Genomic DNA, 13,157 nt, shown 5'->3' with positions numbered 1-13,157 from the left:
ATATATATATATATATATATATATATATATATAAGCCTATACACACATGCATATATACGCCCATACACACACATATGTGTGTATATATAGACGCACATACATGTGTGTGTGTGTGTGTGTGTGTGTATGTGTTTCTGTGCGTGTGCATGTGTCTGTGTATACATATATATAAAAATGTAAAACGCAATAAAAGACAATAAAACAACCGGACAGATTAACGATACAAAGGTGGACAGGAAAAACAACAATTACAGGGGCAGGGAAAAAAGAAGGATGGGTCAGTCCGTGACCTTCTTTCGTCAGTCAAGTTACCAGATGTCCTTACAGTTTCGGGCAGTTACACTTGAGTCTGTTCGATGTGGTTTCCCCGCCAAAAGTCTATGCTGAGAGGATTAGATTTTTTGTAAGAAAGCTTGCGAATGCGTGCGGCAACAAAGACAAATACAAACAACAAGAATATGACAGCAGGTGTCTTTCCACTGAGGACTAATCGAATTGAGTCGGTGTGTATAAAGCGAAAGCCATAAGGCAGGATCATAGATGGACATAAGAGGTGCTGGCGGTCACGTGGAAAGAGGAAAGAAGTGTGGGAGGCAGCGGGATCGAAGGATTACGAAAAATCAAAGAGACAAAGGGATAGGTACAGGGGAGATAAACGAGGAGGAAAAGCGGGAGTTATATCGAGAAAAACAACATGGTTTAAATATCTGAGCCAGAGAAATACAATAACAGTACTGGATAGTAATGTTTATATACCAACAAAACATGGCATTCCTGTAAAGATGATGTTACAGTAGTTTCAGACCCAGGAAAATATCTTTTATAGCTGGCTAACGGTACACAGTCTGTGTCCGTATATAGCATTTGCAAGTGAGGTCATCGCTACCATCTCTAGCCTTACGTGATACTCACAGACCTAGGTTTCTGGATGTTATCCATCCTCAATGTGAGACAATCATCAGCTAGTGGCGAAACCTATTTCCACTATATATAGGTACACACAAACACACATATACACATATTTACACACATTTATATCTTTCAAACTCAAAGATACAATATTAAACGAGAAAAGACGCTGGTGTTTGAAAGATAAGGAAAGAAAAAAATCTTTATCATTCATTGGATGGTCTACAGTTTGCCGATCCACCAATAACGGAGCAATAAATTATATATATATATATATATATATATATATATATATATATATATATATATATATACCCACCACACACGTTTCACAATTTTGTTTTGACATCGGTTTAGATGTTTCCTTACAGAAAGTGAGTTGCAAACAAGACCTTAGCGAACATAACTATTTAACTATCAACAGAGAATCAATATTTCCTCTGTAGCGAAAGTAAAATGTGGTAGTTTTACATAACAACTTTTGACTGTGTGTGTGTTTCATCTTCGGAAAATATTGTAAGAAATTTGTTATCATAGGAACCTGTCTGCAATAACTAGTGATGCTGTAATTCATTACACTTACTAGTTTATAACAGAAAGTGAATAATAGTTTCAATATTTAAAATTCATTTTGATGCATTTTATAATGATTCAATAGAAATATTTCAAATGCAAATTCGGACAAATAGATGATATTTGACAAAAATATAAAATTGATATCACTTCAGAGTAATTCTTTCAATTTGTTAATTTTCGCCTCAACCAACTGAAAATGTGTATTGACTTCAGTCAGAATGACTTGATCCGGAATCCGTAAATTGATTTAGTGTCTAGATTTACATATAAACTGGTTTCTTTCTTTTTTTTTTTGCCTTGTACTCTTTTAGGTAATGCTATATAAAGTTACTAAGCAACTGGAGAGAAACGTCTAGCTCGGTATTATTTGAACAGAAGTGTGTGTGTGTGTGTGTGTGTGTGTGTGTTTACAAAATGAATCCTATAAATTTGGGCTAATGCGATGTAGATTTTCTATTACGCTGTAATTTACACACAAAATTGAAAATCCAGAGTTAACATCCCATTCAGCTCAATTTTATTTTCATGACTTCGAGATGAAAATAAAAGGGCCAGTCTTGTACAGAAGTCCATGGCATCGACTCACATTCTTCTTTCAAATTTTGTCGTATCTAAATTATAATAATTTCCTTCTTGAATTCGAGTGAAAAAGGCTAAATTCTATCTCTATCTTAGTCATAACGTGTACCTGTATATATTTCGTTCGGATTGAATAGATATAATGTCTAAGAAACTGTGTTTATACAGTTTATCGATATTTCGGACATTTATCAATTTGTCGACTTCAAAGTACCTATACCTATTGCAATAGTATTTATATATCAAAGGTAGCAAGCTCGCAGATTTGTTAGGACGCCGCTAAAAATGCTTAGCGGCATTTCATCATTTCGAGGTCGATAATTTGAGTACTGGGTTCAATCTAATCGACTTACCCTGTCACCCGAAATCACTGGTCTTCTGCTAAAATTCGAAACCAATATTTCTACATCCACATTTTGTAAACTATAAATTAAGTGGTAATGTCCTTTCTAGAATAGGTACAAGGCCATCAATTTTGGGGAGGGACCAAGTTCATTACATCGACTCCATTGCTAGACTGGTACTTATTTTATCGACTCCAAAAGAATGAAAGGCAAAGTTGGCCTTAGCGAAATTTGAACTCAGAACGTGAAGACGCACGAAATACCGTTAAGCATTTCGTCCGGCGTTCTAACGATTCCGCCACCAGCTTGCTGCCTTATATTATGGTATAATATCAATAAATGATCTTAAGGCGGCATGTTGGCTGAATGGGTAGCATGCCGGGAAAAATGCTTAGCAATATTTCATTCAAATTCCTTGGAGATCAACTTTGCCTTTTATCCACTTGGGGTCTATGAAAAAAACAAAAAAAAAACATACCAGTTGAACACTAGGGTCGATGTAATCGATTAGCTCCCAACCTTTCACGAAATTTCTAGTCTTGTGTGAAAATTTGAAACTTTACCAAAACCTGAACTCTAGAATTATACGTTATGCATTAAATTATTAAAATTTGAAATCAATTCTTGTACGACCAAGTTGCACTCAAATACCAAAGTAAACGATTGCGTTAGATAGGAATTCCCACTTTAAACGTTATAGCCTCGATCTGTATATCAATAGGAAAGTATCGTCAGATTCCATTATTTAGATTTCACTCAGCTACAAATACCAACCATTTTTACCTTATGCAACAAAGGACTTTAACAGTTTACCTTAACATTGCAAAATGAGTCCGAGTGAAAGTATTCAAAATCAGAGAAACGAAGTCGTTTTAAATAGAACGCCTTTCATCGTGGATCAGCAAAATAGACGATCGATTTGTGAGAGAAATAGTGTTTGTGTTAACAATTACTCAGAGTTAACAGGAGAATTATTCGTCTGTGACTGAGTGATGCATGTAATTTGAAATTACTATGAGTATTATTATCTAACATTGAAAAAGAAAAGAAAGAGACCGCTTAATAATTTCTCCCATTTTCATTCAGTGCAGGATTTTAAGTGGTTGTTGCGTAAAACTGGAAATATTTTTAGTTGTACAAATGAAAGAGAGAAAATGTAATCTTCTAATTATATAAGGAAATGTGTGCTTTTAGATTTGGGTAAACAAATTTGGCAGGACACCATTACTGTATACTATAACCTTTAGACATTCGATATTTGGCTCTCTCCTCAGAGCATTTCATTAACATAAGTTACAAATGTATCAATACCGTTCATACACCAGACTACTATCTTCAGAGCAATTAATCTTATTTTATACATGGAGAACCTCGACATAAAAAATGATACAGAAAATAGAATAATAATGGCATGGTAGAAACAAATTGATTGCGACAAGCAGAATGCTTTTACACATCAAAAGTTTCAATAGAAAATATATTCGTATAGGAATAACGAAGTCATGGGAATAATTGATGGTCGAAACAAGTATGTGATACACATCATACACTGAACACGATACACTGAACACAATACACCATTCACACATACGCGCGCGCTCGCACAGCGGTGTAATATACGTCAATTGAGTTTTTTTCTCCCTCCTTTCCTGAAAATAATGAATTATCGCGAACTACTGGATCACTGCATCGAAAATTCACTTTTACATGGAATTTATTGCCTATTACAAAAGCCCTGAATCCTTCCTCCTGCTTACTGTTTTATATATAATATACAAAGGACAAACAGACATCCGTATGTGTATTTTAATGAATACTTGGCTATATGTGAGTGTGCATGTATTTGAATGTGTGCACATGTATGTGATTACAGTTGAGTATAGCTCTAGACTAGCAGAATTATTGTAACGAAATGACATCAGTGCAAGATGCTGCGTACCTGTAACTTATATTTATCCTGTTAGCTTTCTGACAAATACTGGTGTATTTCTCCTATGCCCAGAATGCTTTCACAGTGAAACTATCACAATTCTGCCATACGAATATGTGGGGGTTTGTGCAACGTACATCCATTATCTGCCATATACACATACATACATAAATATATATATATGCATGTGTTTCTCAAGCGAATGAACATTTTAGAATTTAAAAATGGTGTCTCTCACACACACACAGTGACACACAGTCTCTCCTTCTCTCTCACTCACACACACACACACACAGCAAGACACCTCTCTGTCTGTCAAACACACACACACTAAAAAAGATGCGAGAAAAAGTAAATAAAATGTACGCTTTCTCTGTCTCTCTCTCTCTCACTCACACTCAGCGATAACTTTCTCTCTCTTTCCGACAACAAACCTCTCTGTCTCAGTGTCTGTCTGTCAATCACTCACACACTCATTTAAAAAGATACCCGTTTGCTCTTTTACTTCAGTCATTTGACTGTAGCCATGCTGGAATACCGCCTTTAGTCGAGCAAATCGCTCCCAGGACTTATTCTTTGTAAGCCTAATACTTATTCTATCGGTTCTCTTTTGCCGAACCGCTCACACATACACACAGCAACACACATCTCTCTCTCTCTCTCTTTCTTACTCTCTCTGTCTCTCTCTCTGTCTCACATTCACACAACACACTTTCTGTCTCGCACCCCGCATCAACACAGACACGTCCCTATCAATTTTCTCTCATTCACTTTATGCTGTCATCAAACGAAATGTACATTTCCAGCCACAGAAATAATAATAATAAAAAAAAAAAAACTTTTACTGAATTTACCGAACACCGTATGATAAACAGCTCATCTCATTCTCTGCAATGTATTGTTTGAGTTTGTGGATGTTGTCGAATGTTCCTCCGAGAATGAGGCGACTCAGACACACACACCTTCCGGTGTAAGGGAGTCAATTTCTGACCGTTACTACGCAAAAAGTTACCTCTTTTGTCCACAATAGTCACTATAGGTTTTTAGTGTTCCATATTACTCCTTAAGCGACAAATCTAAACAGTTTAGAACCTTTTGTGGAACACAAGTGATATATTTGCAAAGCATGGACGAAATCGGTTGAAAAATATTGATTTTACGTGGGATGAAGCTAATGATCAGTCACACACGCACACACACACAGATCTTTTGATTTATATATTATAGATAACGGATCATTAGTAATATATTTAAAAGGAAAGGTGTTTCTCTGTATGTTCAGTTACGCATGCCAAGTAATACACATTAACCGGTTATATCGTTTTCCAGACCGGAGGACATGTTTATTCGCATTCGCGAGGACAAAAATTATCGTCAACGCTATTTGAAAGTTTTACGGATCAATCTTACGATCTATTCACATAATTTGATTTGCTTCTGTAATATAAGACACCTAAAATTATCAAGAATGCTGAAATAGCTTATTTATTACTTACTATTTACTGTTTCATTGATACTAGTAATATTTTGTTTTGGAAAATATGAATAATCTTTCCCAACAACAAATTGAAAAGAAAGTGTTTTCTAGGGTAAAACGAATATGTAGATTACGAAAAACGCAATGAAGAATTAGGGCAAACTGTGTCAGTGATTCTGGCATTTTATGATGGTTACGAACGAAGGTAAAACGCGTGCACACCACCAAACCCCAAAACTGACCCTAAAACTAATCTTAACCAATGTGTGCACGCGCTTTACCTTCGGCCAACGCTCTACGTTTAAATAAACGTGCATAATACAAGAAGTTACAAAAAATAGAGTAAGCTTACAGTTTCAAATATATCCACATTTTTAAGAGGGTCCGGATACAGTTTGCTGCTCTCCGTAAGAAAGCGATAGAGACGTTCAGCATGATTCGGAATAGACTTAATGAACTGACACCTCGCCACATACTGCTGGCAGTATTTACCGACCGCCAGTCAACGGATATATGTCAACTTAATTGGAGGCGAATGCAGAATCGCACCTCTCCTTGAAAAATGCATTTAAAAAAATCGGATTCCTATGTTTTAGATGTCGGAGATTACGACTATGCAAAAAAATAAAAAAATAAATTAAAAAATTTAAAAAAAAACACCTTTTCAAATTTCACCCCAATTTGAAATTTTGATTACCTTAAAGAGATCGTAGCGAATTGACGAACATATGGAAATCTAAATCAAATAAAATAAACTTTAAATTGAAAAGAATTTGCGTTTCACTTCTATTTGCCTTAAATAATCGCAAATAATAATTAAATGTAAATTTAACATACACGATTTTATGAGAAACAAACATTGATATATTTAATAATTAATGTTATAAAGTTTAATAAGGGGTTCAAATTTCACCCCAATATTAAATTTTGAACATTTTCATCCATATATTTATTTGTGTATCTATCTATCCGTTAAATTTCTATCTATCTATCTATCTATCTATCTGTCTGTCTGTCTATCTGCCCATCAGTCTACCCGTCCGTCTCCCTCTCTATCTCGTTATACACATATCTATATGCTTTTTGAATTCAAAGTTTTGTAAACGTGGTTTCTTGCATATTTGGAATCTCCTTCATCGAAAACAGGAATCCGCGGAAAAAAAAATCGGAATGGTCTGTTTTGTGTGTGTGTGTGTGTGTGCGTGTGTGTGTGTGAGAGGGTATTGTGCACCAGGTCCGCTGGAGAGGTGGGGTGAAATTTGGGGGAAGGAGAGGTTGATGAGGTCAATACATTCAACTTCCGTTCTCTCCTCAAAATTGCTGGTCTTGTTCCAAACCTATTAATCTTATTATTAGTAGTAGTATTAAACACTTTTAGCTGTACTAATCAGCAAAATGCAATAACGTCTATTCCTTCATTTAAATTATTGCATCATTTTCATATTTACGTATATGTCTTTTTTTTGTTTTTAGATATCTTGACCAGAGACTAGGATGGTCCCCTGGACCTGGGATGGACACACATCCGGATGTCATGGCATTGTCTATAGTGCTGATAGCAACATTTGTAACAATGATCGGAGCAAAGGTAAAATGGGCATATTTCATATCTTTTGCATATAGAGGTTAATTTTAATTTGCACCGACAAAATAGGGTTTAGTTCATTATATTCTCCCCCACTCCAGAAACTCCTTAATCGTAGTTATTTAAGTTTTAGGCCATGAAATTGTATTAACATTATCTAATTTTAGCAATATGTGTATCGTCCATGAATCTTGCTATATTTCGTGACTCAAATAATACAAACGATAAATCAAATTATGGCACATCAGTGGGTGTTTTGGTGTTTTGCACAGTTGCAGAATAATAAGTTCACATTACGCCGACATTTATTTTTGCAGTCTCAAACTAACTCAATGCCTCTTAATGGCTTCTTTAGTGTGTCAGTTGTCATGTTATATTAGCAATTATTCGTCAACATAATTTTGTCGATCATCAAATAGTAAATTATTAAAGCTGTGTCCACCGCAATGTTTAAATGTTTTTGATATGTAATATGTTCAATTTTGAATTAGTTATGTATCTGTCTTTGTTCATGGCAGCAAAGAATAGAGCAACGAAAATAAAAGCAACAGTTCACGAAACAGCTTTCAAAAATATCCACATCTCTAGTACTGTGATTAATTATGCTTTTGTAGGAAAGTCGCCCTTTAATTCAACACATCTAACGTTAGCGACAAACATATATTGATACATAGACAAGTTATAGAATCGCGTATTTTGCAATTCATCAAAATCGAAAAGTATGGTGATATAATTATTATATTAGCAATTATTATTGACTGCGTGCAATATCAGAGTGCTCATTAAGGTACATGGGAAAAACCGCTTCACATTTTCCGGTTTAAACAATTCCACTTTAGTAGTAGTAGGATTTCTATCATGGAAAGTGTTAATGTCAAACTGTTTGCATCCCTATAAACTTGTTTGAAACTAATAAAGATATAAATACAAATCATTATATCATTACACAGCATATCAAATATTGAATTATGTTAAATATCAGAAACTTAGGAGGACAATTGATTAAATCGGTAGCTTTACTCTATTTATCTGTTCATACAACAACTGTTGGTGTTGCTGTTTAACCAAATATTAAGGCAAGTCATTTGTGAACATCTCTTAGGACTACACTTTCTGCTATGTAGTTTTCTTTTAGTTTGGTCGGTTGTACTTTGAGGGCCATCTAGCTATTATTTCTAAATGGCACACAAAGGCTTAAACAACAATTGCAGTCTTGAAACATGCCGACATAAAGTTAACACGGTGGAATATCTATATTCCAAGAGGCGTTGAAGAACATTCGAGTATACTTCTACTGTCTATAATAGCAATTATAAATGATGGATCAACGTTGCTAATTGTGAAGATCAGATGTCACGTTCAGTATTTAGATGAGTTGGGAATTTTAGATATCTAAGTCGTGGTAACACTAAGTGCACAGATCAGATGTCGAATTCAATATTCATATTGTTCAGATAAGAGGAGAATTTTAGATGGAAGTTTGGTCACATCAATCCTAATAATGAATTATAATCTACTAAAGATAGCAACCTAATTCACCATCAAATGACACACCTTACTGTCATAACAAATGATAACATTAGACAATTTGATTTTCCTCACGTAGTTCTTGCATGTCCCACGGTTTGAAAAACACTAAACATTTCCAGCTTTCAACAATTTTTAAGTTAGAATGTTTGAAAGAAGAAGGAAAAAAAACAACATTGATAAGTCCATCTTGAATTTTGTCTAATTATAATTTTGTTTGATTGGAGTTTTTTTTTTGGGGGGGGGGTGAATAATAAGAATAGCAACTTGATGTAAATCGCGTAATGTTTTCATAATCATTTTAATCTTATGACAGTCAGCATAACAACAGGATGGATATTTCAGGAAATAGTGGTGGGACGTAGGCAGAATGCTCGCTAACTGTAGAATCTTTAGTATCTATTGAAGAAAGATCAATAACTATGACCTGATTACACAGCCAAATCCTTTTACAAAGGAAAACCACATCGGCGATGTAGTCATGTCTACTAGAAAGAGGTGAACCGATATACAATGTCATCAATGTATACGAAAGCCCAAGGATTTACAGCTTCGTACATGCATTTATGTTCACATGTTAAGGAATAGTGGCAGTAAAAACATCAAGAAAACTGAACAACAGAAGGTCTTCAGAGAAGAAGTCCCACTCGGGCACTCAAAGGGGGAAGCACCGCATCCAGTTCATAACTCATCGATTCCTTTCTCTGCCGACACTTTTTAGCCACTCGGATATCAGAGACTTTGTCCATTTACACCGTCAGAAATTTCATCTAGTAACTCCTTCCCATTGACTCAACGTTCACCGCACAGTGCAAGTTAAACTGTAAATTTATACTATAGTACCTTATAACGTCACTATTTGTGTGTGTGCACGCACGCGCATCATATACCTGTATTTAACGATAATCAAGTGCACGTGTTACTCTTCTGAGATCTGTTTCAGTAATACGGAAGGTCAAGGTAAGGAGGTGAATATCTATACTTAAATTATGTCATCTCATGATGATGTGCGTATATGAATAAAGAGTTAAGGTTGATCTATACACTCATTTATATAAAGCAAAATAGAAAAGGACGATTTCAGCAGCAGCAGCAGCTGACCCAGTATCTATGTAACACAGCTCAACCACAATAAGCATTGCAAGAAATCGATGATGTTCGTTTATCTTTATCAAATTCATGGTAGTGTGTGACATTGAATTCAACAGAAATAAAGTAAACATCTGAGTCGGTCATTACTCATTGGCTATATATACATACATACATACATATATATATATATATATATATATATATATATATATAAAACAGTAATTTTAGGATGGAATTTATAAATATTTAATACATCGCTACGCGCATTTCCACAAGTCCCATTATTTTGTCATCAGAGTCAGTATCCTCGGCATTATTACTGTATAGTCCATTTTATCGCTGGACATCCGGTTGATTATCATTATTGATTCGTTTCATCAGGCGATGCTGCATTTTGGGATTAACCACAGAGGTTAGCATTATATTTTTCTATATCAGAATAACCATGATGCAACCCCGAAAATCTGACTGACTAGTCAGTATCATTAAACGGTACCCGGCATAATTGAAACAGGAGCTTTATTTGCATATCGCTAATGATACAATACAGGTTAAAAGATATACATACATATTATCTCACACACACATATTGATGTAAACTATATATTAATTTGGAAAGAAAGTCCAGCGGCATTTGAAGAGGGGATCGAAGATAATGTTTCATTGGTCTGGATTCATGTAATCAATAATTTTCCCTCATAATCCCATCATTCATAACTAACATGTACAATTGCAATAAAAAGATTCTCCTGTCTTTCAATATTTACATCTTATAAGCTTCTGAATATTTCTCTTTTTGCAGGTTACATCTGTTGTCAGCTGTGTCTGTAGTCTTCTCAACGTTGTTGTGGTAGCCTGCATTATTTGTGTTGGATTTTTTCACGTTAATAGTCAGAATTGGACTGCACATCCTGGATTCTTCCCTGAAGGAATAACTGGGGTGAGTGATCATTATGCATTTATACATTTAAGCGCTGTGGATTGTCCGATTTGGCAAAGTGCTAGCAAAATGCTTACGTTGTTTTGTTCAACAATCTAGGCTATGAGATACTGTAGTCTAATAGAAATATATTTCTAATGGAATTGCATCGTTCTAGATTGATGAGATCTGTATGATAAACCGAGGGATAAGCTTATAATAAGCGGGATTGAACCACCTAAACACTTATAGTATTTTAGTAACTTAAAATGGGTAGCAATTGCAAATGCAATTAATTAATTATTTACCCTATTTTCTACTTCATAGTTTTTTGAACAACTTCATGTGTCTGAAACATTCAGAATTTGAATACATAACGGAATATAAATAATTTCCAGATTCCTTTGAGTGGGTTGGTCTATTTATTTCTGTTTTAAAACGAAGGAGATTCTGGAACATAAAATTCTGAAATGGGGGAAGGACGAATTCATCATTTGTTCGTCGGTCTGAGAATTTTCTACCCAACTTGGTTTCAGTCAGACGACAGTGAAGAATATTTTCGTGCACTACGTCTTGATTCGGTCTGTGCAAAAGAGCGTCTGTTAGGGCTTAATTTTGATCTGCACTAGTATGAAGGGTATCTAGTATTTAGAATGATACACTCAAGATCGCGAGATCGCAGTTTCAATTCCTAGACCGGGTGTTGCGTTGTGTTCGTTTCATCAACTTCGATTTGATGAAAAGAGTACATACAATTGATCACTATAAACGAATCATTTACGAAGGTCGTTTGGCAAAAGATGAACGCTCGTACGCTGTCTTCGACGATAAAGTCCATTATATATAAATCTCCCAAATTAGGGAGTGGAGCTAATAAAACCGAGGGTACATATGCTTCCTAGCTAGCAGAACTTCAGAACAACTTCCTGCACCTTGATGCTTGGATCTTACACACACACACACACACACACACTAGTGATTAAATGTTTGTGCCGCACATAGGTTCACTCTCTCCATCAAATCGACGTTGTCCGAACAGGTGCACGGTGTCGAAGGAGTCGCGAGAAATCGTGAGATGAAGTGTTTTGCTCAAGAAGATAACGCACCACGCGGTATAGGAATTGAAACCACGAATTACACAGTGAATGCATCAGATTGACACTCAGAGAAAATTTATGATTGGAAAAATCAGGGGATATGACTTTCCGGGTAAAGTTCTTCGTCAGGAAGAGGAGAAACCTCTAGAGACAAGCGAAAGGATTGTTTGCAAAATAACACCTGTGTCATTACATGGCTGAAAAATGAAATACGTATACCATACTTAAGAATCATGTTAATTAAAGTGTCTGTTAATTTAAAATAAAACGATATGCGAAGAAACACCCATCTCTCGAACTCTCTAAAGTGCAGGAATAACTGGAGACAGACAATCTTGGTTCTTGTATAGCATTCAATAATCTATTCCGCAACAGTCTCTGTACATTTAGTTTTCTTACAAGCCTCGTCTAAATACAGCAACTCATAGAAACGTTATAGAATTTTATCGCAAAGTTAAAAGTGTGGCTGCTATTTATATTTAGTGATAAGTAATACTCGAACAGAAGAAATACTAGAAATATTTCATTTCTATTAGCATAATGGCGTGTGTTAATCCCCACATTTTCTTCAGCTTTTTACAATATGGTTTCCGTGTTTATCTTACAACAGTTTGTCAGCTCTATATCGAAATACTTCTTTAAATATCGGATTCCACATACACTTTGTGGTTTTCATACCAATACGCGCATCTCATTGGCACGACAACACATACTCTCACTCAACCACATTATATACACTTCCATAGATTGTATAGATATGTGTGTCTGTGTATACATAGGCACACCGACGCACGCACACATTATATAAATGTGATAAAAGTGAAATTCTGTCTGTCCGTCTTCGGTTCCTGCATCTCAGTCTACATTTGCTCTTCAGTCATGAATGACCATTGGATTACACCAAGATAGGTACCCTCCAGGGCACAAGTCTGAGCAAGGTTGTTTATGGAAACCAGCAGTCTTCCATGTATACCATACGCTTCTCCACGCCACTGATTGGAGCAACATACAATAAAATGTCTTGCCGAAGAATAAAACAGATCCCGATCCGGGAATCGAACTCACTATCTCATTATTGAGACCGACTCTCTAACAACTGAGCTATATATATATATATATACA

The 13,157-nt window shown here is 35.4% G+C and overlaps 1 protein-coding gene across 3 annotated transcripts in view; it reads left to right on the top strand.

Annotated features, from left to right (window-relative positions):
• The window catches only part of LOC106883001 (cationic amino acid transporter 3), a 132,534-nt gene that overhangs the window by 97,397 nt on the left and 21,980 nt on the right, over window positions 1-13,157 (top strand). For all 3 annotated transcript variants that reach the window (XM_052972241.1, XM_014933858.2, XM_014933859.2), the window contains 2 exons: window positions 7,289-7,403; window positions 10,822-10,959. In XM_052972241.1, coding sequence (XP_052828201.1) covers window positions 7,289-7,403; window positions 10,822-10,959 — 253 coding nt within the window. The remainder of the gene's footprint in view (window positions 1-7,288; window positions 7,404-10,821; window positions 10,960-13,157) is intronic.

The sequence above is a fragment of the Octopus bimaculoides genome, chromosome 12 (genome assembly GCF_001194135.2).
Source record: "Octopus bimaculoides isolate UCB-OBI-ISO-001 chromosome 12, ASM119413v2, whole genome shotgun sequence".
Classification (NCBI taxonomy): Eukaryota; Metazoa; Mollusca; class Cephalopoda; order Octopoda; family Octopodidae; genus Octopus; species Octopus bimaculoides.
The sequence above is the reverse complement of the archived record's forward strand: the minus strand, read 5'-3'. Positions and strand labels throughout refer to the sequence as shown.